General features: G+C 39.8%; 1 protein-coding gene across 8 annotated transcripts in view; it reads right to left on the reverse strand.

The window, feature by feature from the left end:
- The window catches only part of NIPBL (NIPBL cohesin loading factor), a 233,476-nt gene that overhangs the window by 67,460 nt on the left and 141,577 nt on the right, over nucleotides 1-24,439 (reverse strand). For all 8 annotated transcript variants that reach the window (XM_089496474.1, XM_089496496.1, XM_089496456.1 and 5 more), the window contains 9 exons: nucleotides 19,653-19,835; nucleotides 16,837-17,040; nucleotides 16,315-16,386; nucleotides 16,125-16,214; nucleotides 15,083-15,186; nucleotides 14,575-14,661; nucleotides 8,763-8,994; nucleotides 899-1,050; nucleotides 3-83 (listed from right to left, as the gene is read on the reverse strand). In XM_089496474.1, the coding sequence (XP_089352600.1) occupies nucleotides 3-83; nucleotides 899-1,050; nucleotides 8,763-8,994; nucleotides 14,575-14,661; nucleotides 15,083-15,186; nucleotides 16,125-16,214; nucleotides 16,315-16,386; nucleotides 16,837-17,040; nucleotides 19,653-19,835 (1,205 nt within the window). The remainder of the gene's footprint in view (nucleotides 1-2; nucleotides 84-898; nucleotides 1,051-8,762; nucleotides 8,995-14,574; nucleotides 14,662-15,082; nucleotides 15,187-16,124; nucleotides 16,215-16,314; nucleotides 16,387-16,836; nucleotides 17,041-19,652; nucleotides 19,836-24,439) is intronic.

Raw genomic sequence — 24,439 nt, forward strand, 5'->3', positions numbered from 1 at the left:
ACTGCAGTGACTAGTTTGATGGCACATAACTGAAGTTCACTGACATTTTCTACAAAAAAAGGAGTTATTCCCATTGAAGAAACCTATCAAAAATAAAACAGAGTATAAATGGGCATAATGTTTGGCACACGAAGAAAAAATCTGTTCTGACTTCTGGATTAAAATCTAATACATTTATTCCTCTCATGAAACTTATTCAATCCATCACCAAAAATGGGACAAGGGCAATTCTCTCTTCTTCAACCCCTTGCTTGACATCCAAGTCTGCTCTGGAAGGCAGATTTTGGGACACGGGAGAATATAAGAGAAAAAAGAAGGCAACAGTTATGCATATGGACCTCTGTCTTCACAGTATTAGATTCTGAGCATTGACTGTCTTTCATAATATATGTAAAGTTCTCATACAAGGTATAGTATGTTACATTCACAATGAAAGAAATGTGATGTGTTTCAGTTCTAAGACAAAGACAGATGCACATATTCATCTCCTTTTTTAAAATAGTGTTTCCATTAGTATTAGATTTAGTCCAAAGTAACTGTGGCCATGAAACAACAACTTTCAATTACAGTGTGCAAGTTTATTAAAATAGGAAGAATGTGTAAAGAACAGGAAGTGAAACGAGGATGCTCAGAAGACAAGTCAAAAGCAGACGAAGAATACTGAATAAGTAGAGAGGTTTCAATGTTTCTGATCTTCAAAAGCACATATGTTCTCCTCACCTCATATAAGCAAGGCTCAAAGATTTTATATAGATTTTAATATCTAGCAGATTAAAATTATTAACATTTTATTAGCACAACACTGTAGAAAATGCTCTAATCACTCAAAATATTTACCGAAGAAAATTATACATGCAATCAGGAAAAAAAATATTGGAATGAAAAGAATCAAGCTTACCTGAAGAATAGTAGTGTCAGTAAGAAGCTGTATCTCCAGTAATTCTGCCAAACTGCTAACAATATCACAAACTTTGTTGTACAACATCACAATCACTCTCTGTTTGTGTGTGGAACACTTGGCACGCTTTGCTTTTGAGCTTAACACACCACCTAGAGAATTTAAAACCAATTTATACTTTTTACAACTTTAAATAACATGACAAGCAACTATAAAGCTTCACTTGGGAAAAATCAAACTGATTTTATGGTTAAGGAAAGGAACTGGAAAGAGAACTCTTGGTGAGAATGCTTAAAGCTTTTATACAATGATGTACATTAACTTGAGTGAAACTGGTTATTCCTAGGATACCACAACATCTTCACATGTTATTATTATTTTATTTATTATTTATTTTATTTTTATGTCACCTTTCTCCCACAAGATCTACCTGAGCCACAGAACAGATCTACTGCTAGAAAATTCACTGCATACTCAAGCAGCTTTCCCAGTCATAACAGGCAATAAGGACTTCCTGAAGCAAAGGACTGAACCAAGGTGAAGGGAGCAGCTATGAAAGACACAAATGGAAACTGGAAAATATGGACAGGCCAAAGGAGCTGACAGGCTGAAAAGATCACAGTATGTTTTTAACGGAATTGCTAACATCTGATCACTAAGAGTGGAAGGTCCTTACCATGAAATTTTCTTTACTGCAATTGTGGGGAAGGAAACCTTCATGTTGTGTCTGGCTCCTCCCTCATGTTTCACAGGCAGAGCTTCAACTTGTCAATCAACCTTACCACCATATGAGGGAAAGCCAATCCCACCCTCCTAGTGATGGTAGGACAAAGCTCCAGCAACAGAAGAGCATACCACCAGTGGACAAAAACAAATAAGCCCTCCACCAATCAGGGTGGGGTGGATTCCCTCCCTACAACTGCAGAAAAGGAACTTCATGGTAGGTAAGTACCAATGTTCTGTTTTCCTGCAATGTGGGGAGGCAATCCTTCATGCTAGCCAAAGTATGTGTCCATGGAAGAAAACTTGCCTATCCAATACTTTCTGACAAAAGATGATGGGGAAGCCCAAGTGCCTGTCCTACAAAACTCTAATAGAGAAGCTGCTGTATTCAAGGCTGCAGAAGTAGCAGCACCATGAATGGAGTGTGCCTGAACGCCTTCTGGAACCAATAAAGAACTATGACTAGAATCACAGAATCATAGAGTTGGAAGAAAATACAAGGGCAATCCAGCCCAACTCCTTGCCATATAGGAATACACAATCAAGAAACACCCAATGGATGGCCATTCAGCCTGTTTAAAAACCTCCAAAGAAGTAGACTCCATCACACTCCAAGGGAGTGTGTTTCAATGCCCAACAGCTTTTACTGTCAGGAAGTTCTTTCTAATGTAGAGGTGAAGTCTCTTTTCCTGTAACTTGAATTGAATGCTTCGGGTCCTAGTCCCAGAATTTACAGAAAACAAACTTGCTCCATCTTCAATATGACATCCCTTCAAATATTGAAACAGAGCTATCATATCACCTCAACCTTCTCTTAACCAGGCTGAGCATACCCAGCTCCCTAAGTCACTCATCACAGGGCATGAGTTCCAGACCTTTTACCATCTTTTTGAATTATGGTGCCCAGAACTAGACACATTATTCCAGGTGAGGACTAATCAAAGCAGAATAGAGTGGTGCTATTACTTCCCTTATACTTCTATTGATGCTGCCTAGAACTGCATTTGCTTTTTTAGCTGCCACATCACACTGCTGACTCATGTTCAACTTGTGGTCTACTAGGACTCCTAGATCCCTTTCACGTGTACTGTTGTCAAGCCAGGTGTCCTCCAACAGTAGGATATAAGCCAATTCAATGCATTTTATTTCCTTGGGCTAGGAGACAAGATGGAAGAAGATACCCATCAACCTTTAGTCTTCCCTTGAAAAGAAACAAATAAACATTCAGATCTGCAAACCTGTTTAGTCCTCGCTAAGCAGAACTTAAGAACCCTAAGCAGATCTAATATGTGCCACTCCTTCTCTTGTGGTACTCTGGGATTTCGACAAAAAGTTGACAAAATGGTCTCTTGAGATTGATGGAACATGGCATTAAGTTTAGGGACAAAGGAAGGATCCAACTTAAGTACATTAATTATTGTGAAAAATACACAAGTCCTCACACACTGACAGCTCAGAGACTCTGTGAGCCAATGAAATCGCTCCCAAAACCGAGACTTTCAACATAAGGAATTTCAATCCCACTAACTCAAGCACTCAAAAGAACCACATGTACATTTCAGGAAGGGGACTGATGTTCCGTTCTCTGCCAAACCAAAGATACTCACTTTAAAAAAAATCTGCACAAGTGGATAGGGTGCTAGTGGCTTACCCCACTTTCCTTTCAAGATACAGTCCGTCCTCGCCTTACACAGGGGATCCGTTCCGGATCCCTCCACGTAAGGCGAATTCCGCCTTTGCTCGAGCCCCAATGGAAACAATGGGGCTCGTGCGCGGCGGTGCGGGCGCGCAGGGGGCGCAACGGGCGCGTGCGCCCATTCAATTGAATGGGACGCGCTGCCCCTTCCGCCCCGCACGCGCCCCGCGGCTTGAGCGCGTATGCTCAAGGCCACGTATGGCGCGGGCGCACTGTACAACTCAAGGCAGAAACATGTCCCTGGAGAAAGTTCATAGTAACATCTTTGTTCAAACCTGTGGTGATACCTGGGAGTCCAGGAGCCACCCAGCCACCCTGTGCCTGGCTCTTACTCCCAGGGAGTCCCTTAAACTTTCCCCTAGAGTCTACTAGGTCTCCATTCCAGCTCCCTGCTGAGCTGAATGAGACCCCTTGAGATCCTGTATTCTTCGCTGCCACCACCCAATGAATCTCAATGAACTACGTCTCCCTAAGCACACATTGGGACTTGCTAGGGATTTCTAGTTTCCTTTTCCTTGCTAACTTAAAGCAATCAGTAACTGAGCTAAGGCACGTGTACAGGAGCAGAGAGAGACAGTAGATACTTTTAAAGAAAGATATTTATTTTAAAGAAATAGAATAGGATAGGAAGATATCATTCATGCAAAGCCTCCTTGCCTTGCAGGTACAGAAAGCATAGTTACAAAGTATTCATTTCAGGCAAGCTATTAGATAAACATAACAAAACCTAAATGCACTAGCTAATACATTTTCTAGCTACTCACACAGTGATGAGATTTGCAGTCCTTGTTGAGTTCTCAGATGCAAGGAGCTGGCCCTCATGGCCTAGCTCCGCTTGCATCACTTTTGCCTGCCTCCGTGCAAGCACACAGCTGGTTCACCCAACCAAACACAATGATGGAGGACAAAAGAAGCATGATCCTACAGGGTATTTAAAGTCCTCTCATGGAACCTTCTTGAAAAGGCCGCTCTGGCACTGCTGACTGGCCAGGTGAGCCTTACGTCAGCTATGATGTAACTGCTCATTAGCATGTGATGTCAGCTCTCATTAGCATGTACCTCCCCCAGATTAACCCTTTGTGGTTCAGGAGAAGTACCCAAATGACTGGAGGGCCCAGTCATTACAAAACCTGACTGTAGAAAGGCCAAGACTGATGTGGGTGCTATCACACATTCAATCTCTCCATCTTTATTTTCCTAACACCTTGCATAGTATCACTATTTGGGGAAAACTGTAGTGCAACACTCTTGGCTAAGTTACTGTGACAGCACTGAAGGCCAGTGCTCTCTCTTTTCAAAATCTCAATACAAACTGAAGGAGTTTGTTATTGTCCCTGCACAAGCCAGGGGAGCAAAAAGGTCCATCCAAGGAATGTAAAACACTGTACATACTATTCTTTGAAACACCAGAGTTCAGGGCCCATTCTCCCTGGTCCAGACTCTCTTAACTAAGCCAACTGGCCTGATAATTCAGTTGACCCTTCAGAAATTCCACTCTGACAGGAAGATGCTGCCCACAGTGCAATAAGCAGATCGCCTCTTCAGGGACTGCAACCACACAGACCCTTGCTTATTTATGCAGGTTTTGGTGGCCACATTATCCATCAAGATCAGTATATGTTTGCCCTAAACTTACGAATGGGGAGTGTCAAATACACTGCCAGTAGCTCCAGCCAGTTGGTACAGTGTATCCTCTCACTGGATGATCACAGGACTTGCACCATCTGCCCACTGTAGTGCGTCCCCAAACCCCACAAGCTAGCATTGGTCATAACTAATACTCTCCTCAGGTTCCAAATGGGAATCCCTTACAACAATACCCTTAAAAACCACCAATATAGAGAAAAGTTCACTGTAGGGGAAGAATTAGCCTCAGGTTCCACTTCTGCGCAATCTCATCCTGGTATGGCAGAAGGAACCACTGGAGATTCCTCCGATGGAACCTTGTCCAAGAAACCAAGTCCAAAGAAGCCACCATCAGACCTAACAGTATGGATAATACCACCAGGCACACTAATGAATACCTCAATACTGTCATGACCAAAGCCTGGATCTTCTCCTGTCTGTCATCTGGAAGAAAGGGCCTGTGCAGGGATATATCTATAATGGTTCCCAAATGCTGGAGATGCAGAACCAGCTCGAAATAGCTCTTTTCCTTGTTGATAACAAACCCATAATACATGGTGATCCAGACATTTCTCCCTGCCCTTCTGCAGAAAATGTGAACAGGTCATCCAGGTACAGGTAAACATGCACTCCTCTCAACCTCAGATGATCAACCAAGGATACTAACACCTTTGTGAACACCCACAGAGAAGCCAACAGACCAAAATGCAAGACCCTATACTGAAAGTGGTCCTCCAGGTAGGCAAACTTGAGGTACATCTGGTACACAAGACATAGTGGAATGTGCAGATACACATCTGGAGACGAATAGATACCAAGAAGTCCCTCTCTTGTACCCCTTCCAAAACTGAACACAGAATTTCCATGCAGAACCTCCACTTGCCCACAAAGCAACTGACTCTATGAAGGTTCGGAATGGCTCTCCAGTCCTACTTATTCTTTGTTAATAAGAAGAGCAGAGAGTGAGAGGCTCCTGAGGAAGAACCAGTTCTATGACCCTTATCTGAAGGAAATGTTTGATACTTTAAAGCAACTGAAAGCAACCTTCCCTCAGAGTACTGCTCACCCAAGCAGTGGGACATGTGTGCCTAGCAACGGGCAAAATGAAGAAGGGGAGACCCATTTGGGAGCTGCCCCAAGTCAGAAGGACTGACTCAGCTTTCCACCCTGTTTGTTGGAAGAGGTGGAGAGCCCTTACTAAATTCTATACATTGTTTTTGGATATCTTGTTTTGATGAGACCCTAATTTGACCTGAAAAATTTAAATGCTCTCCACTGAAACTTGGGCCTATACCCATGAATAGACTGAGGTCTAGGATGAAATGATTTTTTCTCTCTGCCTTTTTAACCAATAATGGGGATGCTTTCTTTCTGTCTTTGGTTTCAATCAGCACCTCATTTAAGGCAGCACTAAATAATTCTGATCCCTTAGAGCATGTGGTCAGATTAGTTTTGGATTTATTGTCCACTTTCCGATTAGCCAAAGTTGCCACCTGGAAGCAATTTCAGCCACAAGGGCCCATGAGGCAAACAAGTGAATCCAAATCCGCCACAAAATCCAATATTCTAATTAATTAATTCCTTGGTGGAGCTTAGCATCTTTCTTGGGAATAAGGAAAAACAAGTGCTTTGCCCAAGGAATAGATGTCCTGGCAAATCAGCCAGAGCTGATGCATCATGAGACTTGTGCAAAAACCTATCCAGACTATTAGTTTCTTTCCCCATACCCTGAATAATGGAAGGTACCACAGAATGGTCCTATATAGCCTTAGACCTGATTTCTGGTACCTCTTCCATAACAGCATCACCATCTTTACTAACAGCATTAAACGCAATGCCTTTTCTGCTTTTCGTACCAGAATACAAAACTACTCAGATGCAAACAAACAAGGAGAAACATATACAGGTAGAGCCCCCCATCTGGGTACAGCTCTTCCTTCTCTGTGTCAGACAATCCTGTAGAAACAGAAGACTCTCCCCATTGACAACAAAAGGGACAGAAGAGACATATCTGTCTTTCTTTTGACTTTCCCAGGCATAGAAACCATCAAAGGGGCATGTTTCACATATTCCTCCATCCCCTGAGAGCAAGATGAAGATGCAGAGGGGGAATATTTCCCAGAATGTTTTAATTTAACAAGATGGCTCATGGTCATCAAAGAGCTGCATTTTCTAGGCTTGTGAACATTTTAATGTCTTTTTTTGTGTGTGCTTAACTTGCCCGCCATTTTGGGCTAACAAAGACACCACTACTCTCCCCCCGCCCCCACAGCCCCTGATCCACTGGACCTCACAGCATGCCTGGCTATGACAGAGATCAGTCATAAACACCTGAGCAAGCTCCTGACCATTAATAACCAGGGGAAGGAGCAAAACAGGAGCATCAATCCTATACATGTGCACATTCAAAATTGCGCCAGTCAGTTTCTTCACACAGCCTGCGCCAGCATGGTATGGCATAATGCCCTCCATTGCAGTCTCAGTAGCATCAACAAAACTCTATGCCAAAGCCTCAGAAAGAACTAGCTGGTCCGAACCTTCTGAACACTCTTTGGGCATCTAAACAGACACACAGTCAATTACACACTCCTCACCTGAGGAGAGATCTGAACTGCATGCACTCACAATGACACCTAGCTGTGCCCATTAGGGTGGTAAAGGCCAAGGTAAATAATGATAAAGGCTGAGGAAAATAATAAGAAAAATATGGAGCTGAGACTGACCATCCTCAGTAGAGTAACAAAGGCTCAGGTAATTACAGTGATGTTCAGCCTGCAAACCTGACCCAATCTCAAAAAGTGCTAAATGTCCTTTTTTTTTAATCCAAGCTGAGGCAATACAGAACTGAGAAGGTGGGACTGGCATTTCTTAAGATGTTGATTGGCAGGTCCTGCCTGTGAAGTAGAGGGGAGCAGCCAGACTCAGCATGAAGGATCCCACCCCACACTGCAGAAAAACTTTGATAGTAACAAAGACTGTTCTACTTTAAAGAGTTCAATGGATACTCCTTTATAGGTTGCTTCATGCTATGAATGTCCTTATTGTTTCAGACTTTTATAAGATTACTGTTGGTTTTACTGACATTATTAATGTGCATTATGTTATTTGAACAGATGGGATACAAACACTTTGAATAAAATTTAGTCAAGGAAGAAGAGAGGTCCCTAATTTACATTTAAATTGGTTTTGCTCATATAAACTTGTAACAAGAACTATGACAATGTGGCTCAACGAACTAGGGCATGTATCTATCTGTCTATACATACATACATACATACATACTCATATACACAAACATGCACATACATTTAACCCACTCTTTTATCATGAAATTACAGGGTAACAAAAGTATAAAAAAACTCCAAATTAAAATCAGTAAATAATTTAAACAAGACTAAAAACCATATTATACAGTTCAAACAAGTTAAAACAATTTTTAAAATGCCATAAGTTTTACAATCCATGTAAAACCCAGCCAGACCTCCATATCCACAGGTTTTTTATCCATAATTTCACCCATCCATGGCTTGAAAATATCCCAAAAAGAAATATATTCCAAAAAGCAAACCTTGATTTTGCAATTTAATATAAGTGACACCATTTTACTATGCCATTTTATATGTAATGGGACATGAGCATTCAAGAATTCTGGCCTACTGTAGTTTGTGATTGCATGGGCACAGACTGGGATCCAGAGATAAATTTAAAATATTTGGTTCACATAGAAATTAATGGCAATTAATAAAGTTTCAATGGAATGCTTGGAACCTGCCTGTACTCATTCAATACTGTCTAATACACGTTAGTTTTCATACTAACCGCCATGAGGATCCAATCTGTAAACAGGATCATACTGAGGATAAAGCGTATTCTGCAAGTGAAATTTAGTATACTGAATAACTCTTTCTATTACATCTTCAATATATACAGCTTTGGGCATGTTGGGTGATGTCATAATATTGATAGCTGTAAGACAGGCATCTGCTGATTTCGTAACTCTCTCCATGATCAAGTCTCTCCATAATCTCTCTTCATCTTCTGTGTCATTATTCTGCAGAAAAATTGAGTGTTAAGTTTTTTTTAATTAAGTTATACATTAAAGCACATGTAGGTCAATAAAGTCAGTGCAACAATACGATGAAGTATATTGACTTAATATTTTTCAACTTTTAAAAAATTCCTCAGCGGTCACATATAAGTCAGTAATCACCCCACCCTCTACTTCACTTCTGTCTCAGAAAAAAATCTTTCTTCATTATGTGCATGTGTGTGCCTTCAAGTCCCTTATTGACTTATGGTAACTTCATGAATTTCATAGGGTTTTCTTAGGCAAGGAATACTCTGAGGTGCTTTTGCCAATTCCTTCCTGCCAAGTTTACCCAGCAGCTGTGTTCCTGTACGTTTAGAAACAGCATGATTTAAAATGTTATAATACTAATCTCTGTACTACGAAAAGCTGTGAATTTGCTGTATCAAGTTGGAGACACACGCAAATCAGCCAAGCCACATCCAGAATTACCTTGTACCAGAGTGCACACTGTTTCTACAAATACTGGGGCTTTGATTGCTCATAGAGGTGAAGTCTTGCTAAGCTGCCATACTGATAAAGTTCTCTGTTCTTTTCAATTTTCTTATGCCCAGTAAGAAACCCAAGAGATACAAAGAAGGGGGAGCCCATCAATGGCCAAAAGTCTTGCTGGAAGGACTACAATTCCAAGCAATATGTCTGAATGTCCAATGGATGTATATGGCTATTTACATTAACAAATTAGTAACAGTAGCTCCCAAAGTGGAATAGTCAACAAACTATCACTTGGGGGCAGTACACAAGGGCTGCGAAATGACACCCCTCTTTGCTGCGCTGCGTTGCCACAGCAACCAAACAGGGTGGCAACGCTGTGCAGCAAAAAAGGAGCCGCCTAGAGCGGCTCCTTTTTCCGGTGCAATAAGCGTTGCAGCCCTTAGGACACTGCTTCCACCCAGAGGCATGTGGGCACTCTGGCACCCTTACGTCATGAGGTTGCACCCTGTGTGGACAGGGCCACAGCCTTGTTACATAATGACACTGATATTAGGGCTCGGTGCATATAGATGCTGCGCTGTAGCGAACCCTAATTTTGGCATCAGGGCGTCACAAAGCACCCATGTGTACCACCTCAAAGTTTAATTTTGTGGATTAAGTCTCCCATACATCTTTAGGTCAAGGGTCAGATAATATATTAGCACCTTAGAGATGCCTTACAGAGGAATACATCTCTTTGTCAAGATACTATACTATCCCTTTAGGCAGGTCCAATGTAAAAACAGAAAAGAGATACTGAGTGAAATGTAAAATAAAATCAAAGCAAGAGGTCTGTAAAGAACTGAAATATGTAGCCATTTCTCTATTTACTCTATACAACAACAGATCCCATTAGCATCCCACTCTCTGAGAAGTGAATATGGGCGGTAGAAATGGTCTGTCAGGGAGCCAGGATCACCATGAGAGAGGGTAAAGTTGGGTCACTCCCAGGTTTGGATGCTATCATGACCAAATCATGATGGATAGGACATATTGCCCCATCTAATGAAGACATAGGAGGCTAAAATAATTGCTAAATTTACCTAGAGAAGCATATAGTGCTTACTTCCTGATAACTTCACTTTACATTGAATAATACAGAAAGTTGCCTATTATACTGGGGAGTCATAACTTAGCATTAAAGCTCAGTATTAAAAATCTCATGCTCAATACCTAGCACCTTCAGAAAGCGCTAGAAATATGCCTGTCTGAAAACTTAGGAGACCACTGCCAATCAATGTAGATGGCCAGTGAACTAGACTGCCTATTAACCTGACTAAGGCAAATTTTTATGTCCATATCTCATGGCTATTCAGAATATGCAGCTAATTGTCATATTTTAGGTAGACACATTCAAGGGCAGCTGTTTAATACAAAAAATTGAATTTATTTAGCCAGCTATCCTGAACTTTTCAACAGAGTTACATTTTAAAATAAAAATTACTGGCACTAGAGGGCAGCTGTGAGTCAACTTCAGTTTAGTACAAAAACACTTTCAACTAGGATCATTGTGGTTCACTGATGAATACTGAAGTTACAGGTTGCATACAGGTAGTTCTTCAAGTGGTGAAATGTGAACTCATGCCAATGGATTATCCTGCACCTACACAGTGCACTTTTTGAAACCTTCGAAAGCATTACATACGAAGTTTGGTGGTACTCCACCCACCTCCAGCAATCTTATATAGAAGTCTTGCTAGGTAAATGCCAGTTCCATTGAACGGCAATACAGGAATCCAAAGGACAGGAAGGCCACTATGAGGGGAGGATGGGTGGGGTTGTGTGAGTTCACATTTCACCACTTGAAGTGGTCTTGAAGGACCACTTCAAGAACTACAGATACAGGAATGCAACCTGTCCTTCTTTGTGGTCTCTGTGACTCACAAATCTAAGACTGGAAAGTTACACAAGTAAGAAACAGGAGTGTCACTGCAAACAAATCAGAGGTTTACTGAACATCAAGTCAATGCAATACATCAAATATAAGCATAACACCCCCTACATATGCAAGGCAAAATGATTGTAATTATGATGTATCATTGATTTGATACTGGCTGTAATCCCCCCTCGATCCGTTGGGAGAGGCGGGAGAACATTATTATTATTATTATTATTATTATTATTATTATTATTATTATATCAAAGAACAATATCCAGGAAATAGCAATAGGCAAGTCCCCGACACCAATGGGCAAGGATGCTACTGAACAATCTTCCACAGCATAAAGTTGAGGTGTCAAGGTCAGGTGGGGATATCTGGATGGTGTGAAAATCAAGCATACACCCTTTCAGACCAGTAGAGAAGAGGGGTGAACCATGTCTGCAGGGGCCACCACGGCGTGATCAAGGTATAAGACCATGAAGAACAACTCTGTATTGCAAATAAGAATGAAACATTCCAGTAATGCTGCATTGGCCATTCTTTTAAAGCAAGTACAAGCATTCTGAAACATCTTAAAAGATACACGTTACTTTCTCAGTGTGTGAAGTGGAAGTGTGAAAGTTCTGTGTTCTACGGCCTTTCACATCAGTAAGGATGACTAAAGAAATGGAAAATAAAAGAGAGCACTTCTTCATTCAGTAAACAGTAAACTTTACTATTATAAAATATACTGATGGCTGAGAACTTTAATGGTTTTAAATGGGGGCTGGATAAATTCAAACTACTACTCATTATGGAAGCATACATATTTCAGTATCAGAGCTTGTATACAACCGTTTATTTATTTATTTCATTTATATCCCGCCTTTCTCCCTGTAGGGACCCAAATCACTTGTGGGAGGAGGGGAATAATAACAGGAGGGTGTTTGGCTTCATTCTGTCCTGTCTATGGCCTTCCTATAACTAGTTACTCTTTGAACATAATGATGGGCTGAATGGGTTTTCAGTCCCATCCAGCATGGCATGTCTTGCACTCTTTTTTACATTAAATAGAAGGTTGGAGGATTTTGAAAACCCTGAAACAATTCACAGAGAGAGGAAATAGCAGTAGTATGGTATACTGAAAGTAAAAGCGACTTAACAAAGAATTGTTTCAGCAATATATTCTTTAGTTAAAATTGACCAAAAATTTCTTGTTGGTATTTAACATAGTAATGCAGTTCCATTAAGTTAATAAAATTAAAAGCAGCCCTTGTTATGTTTTATGCAACTTTCAAAACCTCCATTTCACCCAAATAGATGCTGTGCACATGGTACAAAGTAACATGTGTTGCTCTGTTTTAAAAAATCTGAATTAAATCTTAAAGAGTAAACTGAATGACCACAAGAATCTGATTAACAGCACACTCCCTTACAATTTCTTTCCCACATGCACATCCTGGACAGAACTCTCTTTTGAATAGGCATTAGGAATTTGAAACAAATATAAATATATTTGAAACAAAAATAAATACAAACTGGTGAAAGATACATATTATCTATAACTTTGACTAGTCAGGGCCATTAGTTCTCTTAACTGAAAGCACACTGGAATTCCAAATAAGTAGGAAGAACTCCACTTTACTTTACTTTTCACTACATTTATACTGTAGGAGTATGTTTATTCAGTTCTCTGAATATCCACAAGATGGCACTAATGTGTAATGTTCAAAGAAGAGAGAATCAAGGATAAATAGATTATTTATCTATTTAGAATAAAATACTGTATTTTCCAGTGTACAAGATGACTTTTTAGCCCAGGAAAATCTTCTCCAAAGTTGGGGGTTGTCTTATAAGGTGGGGGGGAAAAGGCCTTGCCAGCCGGTTGGGCCCCGAGGAGAGGCTGCGGTGGCAAGGCCTTCTCCTGAGGCAGAAGAGCTGCGCAGCATGTCCTCTGCCTCTGGAGAAGGCCTTGCCGCCACAGCCTCTCTCTTTAGGGCCCAACCGGCTGGCAAGGCCTTCTCCAAGGCAGAAGATGCATCGTGCAGTCCTCTGCCTCTGGGGAAGGCCTTGTCACCTGGTTGGGCCTTAAAGAGAGGCAACAGCAGCAAGGCCTTCTCCAGAGACAGAGAAGCCATGTGGCACGTCCTCCACTTCTGGAGAAGGCCTTGCTACCGCAGCCTCTCTCTTTAAGGCCCAACCGACTGGCAAGGCCTTCTCTGAGGCGGAGGATGCACTACGCGGCTCTTCTGCCTTAGGAGAAGGCCTTGCCAGCTGGTTGGGCCCTAAAGAGAGAGGCCACGGCGGCAAGACCTTCTCCAGAGGCAGAGGAGCTGCGCAATGCATCCTCCGCCTTGGAGAAGGCCTTGCCAGGTATCTGGGCCCCGAGGAGAGGCAGCAAGGCCTTCTCCAGAGATAGAGGACGTGCCACGCAGCTCCTCTGCCTCTGGAGAAGGCAGTCGGCTAGCTGGGCCCTTTTTCTTTCTCCTCCTCTTCTTCTTTTTCTTCCCCTCTTCCTCTTCTTTCTCCTCCTCCTCCTCTTCTTCCCCTCTTCCTCCTTCTCTGCTGCTGCTGCTGTTGTGTGCCTTCAGCTCCTTTCTGACTTATCGTGGAAGAGAGGGGTAGTCTTATGTGGTGAGTATATCCCAAACTCTTTATTTTAAGTTGAAAAGTTGGGGGTCGTATTATATACCCAGTCTTATACGCCGGAAAATATGGTATTTCTTTCATATCTTGATATATACAGGAATCTCGTGGTGTAGTGGTTTGAGCACTGGACTAAAATTCTGGAGGCCAGGGTTCAAAGCTTGGCCATGGAAACCTACAGGATGATCTTAGGCAAATCACACTCTTGGCCTTGCAGGAGGCAAAGACAAACCACCACTGAACAAATCTTGCCAAGAAAACCAGGTGATAACATTGCTATAAGTAGGAAACAACAACAACAGTGCACTTCTATTATATTTTTTAAAATAAAAACCTGATCACTATATCCAATTTAAAATAAGTGCAAGTAATTATGTGATTTCAAAAAAGTCTATGAAAACTGAAAATACATGACAACATACATTTCACATCTGAAACAAAATAAGCCAAATTTGAATTCTACAGATAGGTCTGTTTGAAAATGTAACACATATATTACTGGGAACATCTCAAAAAGATAAAATGTTAATGTATAAAGACTAGACTAAATTTTAGAGTCTTACATGATTAAGCAGAGTTGAAAGCTTTGCACCATCCTGAATGTTCTTCTCCAAGATGTTTAGGACTTTTACCGTTTTTTCAGTTGAAAGCTAAACAGAGAACAAATTATCAAACCAATGATGTTTTATAGTCATATGTATTATCCCCTCTCACTCTGGCCTTTAGGCTTATGAACAAACAAACTTAACCCACCCTCAAGTTCCATCTTCTTTCTTCAACTGCCAAGACAGAGAAAAAATGGCTTCAAACAAAAATAAAACATTTTCAATTTCTGTTCAGGATTAGGGTATTTTAAAAGCCTGCTAAGTGACAAGATAGACTTCAGTCTGGACTACTTGAGAAGCAAAATAAGTGGTAGCAAACCTCTATATTAATTAAGAGTATATACACATGTGATTTATGGTCTGTCCCAAATATCCTCAAATTTGAAAAGAGCATTACGTAACTTATTTGATTTGTGGGATAAAGCCAATACTGTAATATTTTTATTTAAAAGGAGAAATACCTTACCCTGTCCATAATGCCCATGGCCTTAATTTTAGCAGACTCACTGCCTAATTCACTAAGCTGATGCTTTCCTAGTAATAACTCTTGAGGCATTTCATCATCATCACCTAAAAGAGAGAAGGAAAGATTAAATACACCTTTCTTTTCAATGCAGCAGCAAGACAATGCCAAAATAAGCATTAATACTTGGTGTCAAAAATATAATCTAAAAAACATATATAAGTGATATTGGCTGTAAACCACAAATTATTTAATCATATGTTAGTCACATTGAAGACCCATCTGATTAACTGTGAAACAATTAATTACATGTGGTCTAGAACATTCATAGATGATAGCCTCGAGAATTTTCTCCAACAGGATCGTATCCTTTAATATACTTCAAAACATTAAAATGTAACCATTATTCAAGTCAGAAAAGGGATATCTAATAGCCATAAATGGGGAAGATGAGGAAGGAAAGAAGCCTTCTTGGAAGAACCCAACAATAGGTCTAGTGAAACTACTGAAGAAGGAAGTACCTGTGACAGTCCTACAGAGCACAGTTTTAATGCTGATAAACATGGAATTCCCATTCCCTTGGTAACAACTTCTCATGAGTAAAGTTCCATTGTCAAGATCCTAGTTTAGCTGCTCCAACTAATAGGAGAGCCAAGAAGGAATGATTGAGCTGCGCTCACAAGCACACTTGCTCATTCACAATGAATGTGAATGTAAAATGCAAATTTACCTAATGTTCTTAACTACAGCAGACTTACAGCTGCATGGCACAAACTGAAAACAAACAGAAGATTGGCTAATAAAATATTATCAACACTACTCCTAAAAAGGAACAAAAACAACCATCCTTCCCTGTCTCGAACCAAGTAATCTCTGTGATGGTTCTTTCTGGGGTGTGCAGGTAACTGTTAGTAAGGGTGCAGGAACAGGAAGGCTTTCAGAAGCCTTCAGACATCAGCAAAGAGGAGTAAAAAATACTAATCTACAATAAAGGAATCTGAGCAGCATGGAAGTTGAGAAAGTGTGAAGAAATTTAAGTGTTTACCAAAGGCAGTAAAATCCATGTCTTCCAAATTGTCCAAAATATTTTCCACTGAAGCACTGAACCTCTTGAATGTAGAAGAATCCATCATTTCTAATTTAAAAAAAAGAAGTACATTGCATTGGAGGCATAGACAATTGATGGAAATTAACAATAAAATCCAAATACATTAAAAAAAAAAACAACCTGTTACCTTCAGGTGTTAACTTTGGTTCATAAGCTTTCCTCTTCTTTTGTTTTTCTTTCTTCTTCATTTTTCTAGCAACTTAAAATATAAAAGATATAAAATGAAACATTTCCAACAAATGCTTTCTTCTTGCAACTGACTGTATCTATACATTCCCCACTGCTCCCTACTAAGCAAGTGTAAAACATACATACAAAAATGGTCATGAGTTTAGTGCAGATTCAGGTGCATACAACTAGGTTGCAAATCAGGCAGGGCCTTCTCCCTAATTTCAGGAATTCCTCATTATCTTATACCACTGCTTATTCCATTCAGCAAGGTTCCTCAGCCTTCTGTGCAGCATTTTCAGCTGAAATAGTTGCCATGAACAAGGGTTGGTCAGCTAGTCTGCTTTTCCTAGCTCAAGATGCATGCATCTAAACCTGGTACCAACCAGTACATTTAAGAGTACACTTAAATAAGTACATATTTCCTTTCAAGGAAATGTTACTAATAGAATAATACACTGAATAAAATAATGATAATTACCCTCACTGAGGCTAGGAGGGGGGGAATAGTCATCCATATCCGAGTCTTCTGGACTACGGTTTCGATATCGACTGCTACCAGAACTTCTCTTTCCTTCGTGATAATGGCTGCTCCTTTTATGATCTGCAGAACCTCGTCTGTCATGCTCTTCATATTCCCAAGCTTTATCATCATCTCTGTCTTTTTTATGTCTTTTCCGTGAAGCTAGAAATGAGTACACTGTTATCAATGCTGAACTCAATTTCAAAGGAATTCCACACTTCTACATCTATGGGAAATTAAACATAAGCATTCTTTTCAGCCTCTAAACGTTTCTATATTTGATATGTTCTTTTTAGCAAGTACCTATTGCCATTGAAAGTCTGTGACTCTATCCGCACTGCTGAAATAATCCAGTTTGACACGACTTTAACTGAGATAGCTCAATGCTAAGGGATTCTGGGAACTGTAGTTTGCTGTGGCACCAGAGCTCTCTGAGAAGGCTAAATGTCTCATAAAACTACAATTCCCAGAATTCCACAGCATTGAGCCATAGCAGTTACAGTGGTGTCAAACGGGATTATTTCTGCAGTGTGGATGCAGTCTATGTCTTTCTTCTGCTGCTGCTTCTTTTTCTTAAACAAGCAAGTTTATGGCCAGGACAAAATTCAAAACATACATGCAAATGTTTTAACCATTTAAACTAGCTTCTCTTCTTGTTGTGTGCCTTCAACTTTTTTTTTTTTTAACTTCTGGAGACCCTAACACAAGCATATCACAGTTTTCTTGCCTCACCCTTCCAGTAAGGCTGAGAGAGAGTGAGAAAGTCATCCAATGGCTTTCCATGGCAGGGAAGGGTTTCAAACCTTGCTGTCTCAGAATCCTAACCAATAATCAAATCACTGCCCCATGCTGTTTCTCATGTAGCTTGCAGGTTATCTTGCATTTTATGTAAGAGAATGTAGCTTCTTTTACGTTTTATAAATTGCTTACATCCCCCAATCTGAATCACTATTTTGAATCCCCCCCGCCATTTTAAGACCAAGTATTAGCTACAATACTCTTTTCCATAACTCTTCTCATACATTTATTTTACATATATGTTTAAACAACAAAGCAGTTTAAACAGAAGCTGCTCATTTTGTCCTTTCATAAGGCATTTATTATCTCTTCAGTGCAAGGTAAAAATAAAAAGGAATATAAATAAAGTCAGGCATGGCCTAGAGATGGTTGAGTTCTGAGACATTGTAGATTTTATATTGTTTCGACTGTTTAATTTTTTTTAATTGTTTTAAAATTATTGGCTGTTGTTTGACTGTCTGTACTCAAGGCTGAGATCTTTTGATATGGGCCAGGATATAAACGTTTTAAGATATAATAATACTAATTAGAACCCAGATATGTGCATATGCACATATTCCTGGCTTTCCATTTTTTAAAAAAAATCCAAATATGCTCATCTCTCTATATTTAATCTTTGAAAAGCCTCTCTTCTCCCCTGGTGTTGCTAGGATAGATAAAGTTTATCTATATTTTATTTCCTTTATGCAATGGGGATGGGCCTTATAATAATCCAAGCCATTAAATGTTATAATAGCACTCACTCTGAGAAGTTCATTAAGTAGTAATATCTCTTCTTTAAACCCCTATAATTTCTTGAGCCAACATAAACCTATAGTTTGCTTCCATGTTCTGTGAAAGAACTCATCTGATCTGTCTCTGCAGAGTGTTAATGCCCTTAATCCCTGCTAGATGACTTAACATAGGACTAAATCAAATTGTTAACCTCTGTAGAGAGCTGGCAGAGATGGGCCAGCCAAGCAACAACCAATAGGAAGAGAGCTGGTACCAGCCAATCACAGTGAAGGCTGGAGAAGATAAACAGGGATCTTGCCATGAGGTAGATAGGGTTTTAGTAAGTTCAGAGAGAGACAATTGTAGTGAGGATTGCAGTGTGAGATAGGGACCATTATAGTAAAAGTCCAGAAGTGAGGGACTTAGCTCCAGCAGAGAACTCCAAGTCAGGGAGTTGCTGGTATCTGGTATTCTGTGGGATATAGTTAGCCTGGGTGGTCAGTAGAGAAACAGGTTTGGAAAGCAACGTAGAATAAAAACAAGGTAGGTCTTAAGTGGGAGTAACTGGTGATTTTTATATAGAGAGTTGTATAGCAAACTGTAATAGGAACAAGTGCATATAACCTTACGACTTAATAAGTGAAACCTTGTTTAAAACCATTCTTTCAAATTGTTATTAAATTACAAGCCTCTCTGTGCCTGAAATAAGTAACCACACTACTAGGTATTATATGAAAGGAAATTTTAAAAGGAAAAAAAAATAAGCAGTTTTGGTGGTCATCGTGACAAATGGTGGCAGCAGTGGGATGTCTTTGAATTCTATACATTCCATTGACCGGTCACCTGGATTTAGGCCAGGTGTAGGAATCAGGTAGCCTGGCAGATATTACGGACTGAAACACCTATATTCCTCACCACTTTATTGGCTAGGGCTGCTTGTGATTTGCAGTCCAAAAACATCCAGAGGGTATAAGGAATCCCACCCCTAATATAAACCAATGGAACCACAATCATTTCAACAGATCTATTCTAGGTAGAACAGACAACACATTCAACATAAAGCATAAATGCTTGAACTCTGTGCTCCTGTCTGGGTTTGGTCTTTCCTTTAATCTGACCTGTCTGCATTGCTGTAATATATCCAGACTTCATTTGCACCAATGGAATGTTGCTTTGCAAGACTCACAGGGAAGTCACCACAAACACATCAGCAAATAAAATGTACAAACATTATTAAAGTGACAAATCACCACTCCACTTACTTTCGAAAGCTTCTTCGCTGTCATTGTCTTCATCAGAACTGATCTCAGCATATTTTGGTTTTTCATTTACTGTACTACGCTTACGTTTGTTCATTTTCACTCGTTCACAAAGAGGCATGGTGGATTCAATTTCTGCTAGCAGTTCTGGAGGTAATTCCTTTAATACTGACTGATCTATGCTACCTATCAACAAAGAGTAAACTAAGTGAATATAAACTAAACACAGTAAATTAATATTCACATGTTAATATGGACTAACATTTAAGCTACTTTTCACATTGCATTTTAAAGCAGTTTACAGAACAAAACAAAGGATAGAGCAACTAGCACCATACAGCATTATCTTAAAAAAACTTATTCTCATCCTTAAGTTCAAACGTTGACAGAAATATAAAATATGAAACTAAGCAAAAGCTCTCCTTTGCAAAACAAGTATATTACTAAAAACTAATCTCCTTCCTTTAAGAAAGACTATCTATTTCAATAGCTCTTCATAAGCACAAAACATAGCATTTTTCTTGTAACCACCCATTATTCATTTTATATTGACATACAACTAGACTGTATATATCAGCAAGTGAAGACAACTTGAAGTCATTTTCCTGCTTACAGATGTTAGCTATGTCAACAAGATTCACATTCCCTTCTTACAGCAGAAAAATACCAACTCTTCATGTACATTTGTAAATGGCAAACCACTTTTACAACCATACTGTGCAGGAACAATTTGAAACAAAATACATGAATAAAGGAAGAAGCACAAATAGAACTCTTCTACCAAGCAACAATTAAGTACCATTGCCAAACAAGGAAACAATTAAGCCTTTTTCCAGATTATATTCCTACTGTTCAACTTATTTATAGTGCAGTAAGACCCATCACTATGTAAAACACTTTTCCCACTGATAAATCTCCCACAGAAATATTGCCAGCTGTGCAGGTTTCAAAAACAGGAAGAATTACCCTCCTTTAACAGTGACCACATTAGTAAAGCAATACACACATACCCTTATCTGGAACAAAGAGAGGATATTTTTACATGAAGATCTGCTATATACTTACTTTCTCTCCCCAATTGTTAACAGTATTACAAATGTTAATACATCGGTCTGTACTCTCAGATTTAAGGCTTCACTTCAGGTATTAGTTACAGACCGTGAGGCTTTAAGATAACTTGGTCTTGTGTATTCTTTAGAAATATTCTAGTTCTGAAGGTCAAATATTATTGTCCCTTCATTTGTAATAATTCATTTTTCTAACTGATTCAAGAAATTGAAGTGTTTCCAACGGGAAGCCTTAAATACAGAATATGTTGAAGTTCTAGAGTCCAGGTGAAGCACATTTATGGACCATACATGTCATAACATGCAAAGTATTAATAACTGAAGAAAAGGATCAACAAATTACAAATGATAAAACTGATAACAGTGATAAGTTTTAAAATACAAGCAAGAATAGAAATGGCAAAACAACCCTAGAGAAGTTAAACTTTAGTTTTTTTGTTGGAAATCTACAAAGAAAGAAACATTCACTTTCTACATTGCTGATATAGACATTTAGATTGTAATTCTTCATTTGAGAGCCTTGTTCATATGCCTTGGCCAAGTGATGTTTGACGGGATGTGCAGCACTCTTCTAAGTCTCATACCTCTAAACACAGCAAACAGTTCCAAAGATATTACCAGAACAATCCAACAACAGAAATAACTCTGGATAAGTATCCATAATATAGAAAACAATTAATTACTAATGAACAGTTATGGGTTACATAAGGGGGAAGAGAGAGAGAATTATTTTTGATCAAGTGCTAGAGATAATTAGATCCGTTAGATCTGATCCTAACCAACAGTGATGACTTGGTTAATGGAGTGGAAGTAGTGGGATCCTTAGGTGGGAATGACCATGTTCTCTTAGAGTTTGTTATACAGCGCAAAGAGGAAGCAAGCACAGTCAGACACACACTCTACACTTTAAGAAAGCTATATTTCAGTAAACTTTGGAAAATATTGGGGGTGAAATCCCACAGTTGGGAATACGAAAGGAGAAGGGAATTCATGAAGAATGGAAATTGCTTTAAAAGGAGATATTGAAGGCACAATTTCTAACAATTCCAATGAGAATGAAAAATGGGAGGTGTCTAGAGAAACAGGGATGGATGTCTAAAGAATTTTCAACTGAGCTAACATTTAAAAGGGACATATATAAGAAATGGCATTTAAACTAACAGCCATCATGTATAGGGAAAAAATCAGAAAGTCTAAAGCACAAAACAAGCTCAGGCTTGCCGAGAGGTTAAATAGAATAAAAAAGGGTTTTTTCCTGTTTGTTACGTCCATAATAAAAGGAAGAACAAGGAACGTGTAGAGTTGCCAAGTGGAGAAGATGGAGAAATACTACCGGGGACAGAGAAAATGCAGTTAATCAACACCTTCTTTGCCTCTGTCTTCTCCCTAAAGAAAATTGTGCTCAACTTGAGGAAAATAGAGCATTAGATGCAGTAGGGGAAATGCACCACAGAATACCTAAAGAGATAATATAGACTCTACCTGGCTGTTCTAAGTGAATTCAAGTCCCCAAAGCCAGATGAACTAAAACCAAGAATATTGAAAGAATTGGCAAAAGTAATCTTTGATGGTTCATGGAGAACAAGTAAAATCCCAGCAGACTGGAGGAGGCCAATGTTTCTCCCATTTTCAAAAATGGAAAAAGAGGACCAAACACCCACCACCCAATCAACATGACATCAATACCAGAAAAAATTCTAGACAGGATAATTAAAGACACAAGTCTGTAAGCACTCAGAAAGGAACGCCACGATCACCAAACATCAACATACATTTCTCAAAAAGAACTCAAACCAGACTAATTTTAAGCTTGGGAGATGAACTGAATGCTGTGGAGGCACCTTATCTTGATGTTAGAAAGACCTTTGACAAGGTCCTCCCCATTGTATGCTTGCAAATATGCTAGCAAAATGTAGGCTAGACAACGCTACTGTTAGGTGGATTTGTAATTGGTTGACTGGCCAAACCCAAACGGTACTCAACAATGAGCTGCTCTTCATCCTGGAGAGAAGTAACTAATGGGATGCCCCAGGTTTCTGTCCTGGGCCCAGTGCTATTCAAAATCTTTATAAATTTGGATGATAGACGGCAAGCTTATCAAATTTGCAGATGACCCCAAATTAGGACAGGTAGCTAATAACTGAAGTCACTTCCAATTCTATGATTATATATTAAGGATAAGAATTCAAAATGACTTAAACAGATTAAAGAGCTGGGCCAAAACTGACAAAATTTAATCAAGGAGAAATCATAGAATCATAGAGTTGGAAGAGACCGCAAGGGCCATCCAGTCCAACCCCCTGCCATGCAGGAAATCCAGATCAAAGCATCCCCGACAGATGGCCATCCAGCCTCTGTTTGAAGACTTCCAAGGAGGGAGACTCCACTACACTCCGAGGGAGTGTGTTCCACTGTCGAACAGCCCTTACTGTCAGGAAGTTCCTCCTAATGTTCAGGTGGAATCTCTTTTCCTGCAGCTTGCATCCATTGCTCCGGGTCCTAGTCTCTGGAGCAGCAGAAAACAAGCTTGCTCCCTCCTCAATATGATATCCCTTCAAATATTTAAACAGGGCTATCATATCACCTCTTAACCTTCTTTTCTCCAGGCTAAACATACCGAGCTCCCTAAGGCATTCCTCATAGGGCTTGGTTTCCAGACCCTTCACCATTTTAGTCGCCCTCCTTTGGACATGCTCCAGTTTCTCAATGTCCTTTCTGAATTGTGGTGCCCAGAACTGGACACAATATTCCAGGTGGGGCCTGGAATGTAGGGTGCCACAGTTAGGCAGAAAAAATTAAATGCACAGATAAAGGATGACTGGCACCTTGCTTGACAACAGTACATGTGAAAGGATTCTAGAAGTCTTAGTGGACCACAAGATGAACATGAGCCAACTATGTGTTGTAGCAGCTGGAAAATATAGTGTCTAGATCAGTGGCTCTTAACTCTGGTCGTCCAGGTGTTTTGGACTTTCACTCCCAGAAACCCCAGCCAACTTGGTCAACAGTCAGGAATTCTGGGAGCTAAAGTCCAAAACACCTGGAAGACTAAAGTTTAGAAACCACTGGTCTAGATGGAGGAAAGTAATAGCACTTCTCTATTCTGTTTTGATAAGACCTCACCTGGAATACTATGCCCAGTTCTAGGCACCACAATTCAAGGATAACGACAAGCTGGAACATGTACTGAGGATGATGACTAAAATGGTAAAAGTTCTAGAAATCATTGTCTATGTGGTGCTACTTAAGGAGCTGGGTGTGTTTTGCCTGGAGAAGAGAAGGTTAAGAGATGACATGATAGTCATGTTTAAATATTTGCAAATATATTATATTGAGGATGGAGCAAGCTCATTTTCTGCATCTCCAGAGACTAGGATAGGGAGAAATGAATTCAATACAGGAAAAGAAATTCCATCTAAACATGAAGAAGAACTTTCTGAAGGTAAAACTCTTCGACGGTGGAATACGTTGCCTTAGAGGGTGACGGAGTCTCCTTCTTTGGAGATTTTTAAACAGGCTGGATGACCATTTATCAGGAGTGTATCCCTGCATAGCAGTGGGTTGGACTTTGGATGGTCTCTGTGGTCTCTTCCAACTCTATAATTCTATGCTTCTATGAACATTTGCACTGAATATATGAATGTATTTGAACTCAAGCCAGTTAATCAAAACTGTAAACAAAACACTTTTTATTCATCACACAGCACATGAGTCTAGGAAGCA

This window comes from Sceloporus occidentalis, unplaced genomic scaffold (assembly GCF_023333645.1).
Source record: "Sceloporus occidentalis isolate IW3139 unplaced genomic scaffold, rSceOcc1.0.p SCAF_1, whole genome shotgun sequence".
In the NCBI taxonomy this organism is placed as follows: domain Eukaryota; kingdom Metazoa; phylum Chordata; class Lepidosauria; order Squamata; family Phrynosomatidae; genus Sceloporus; species Sceloporus occidentalis.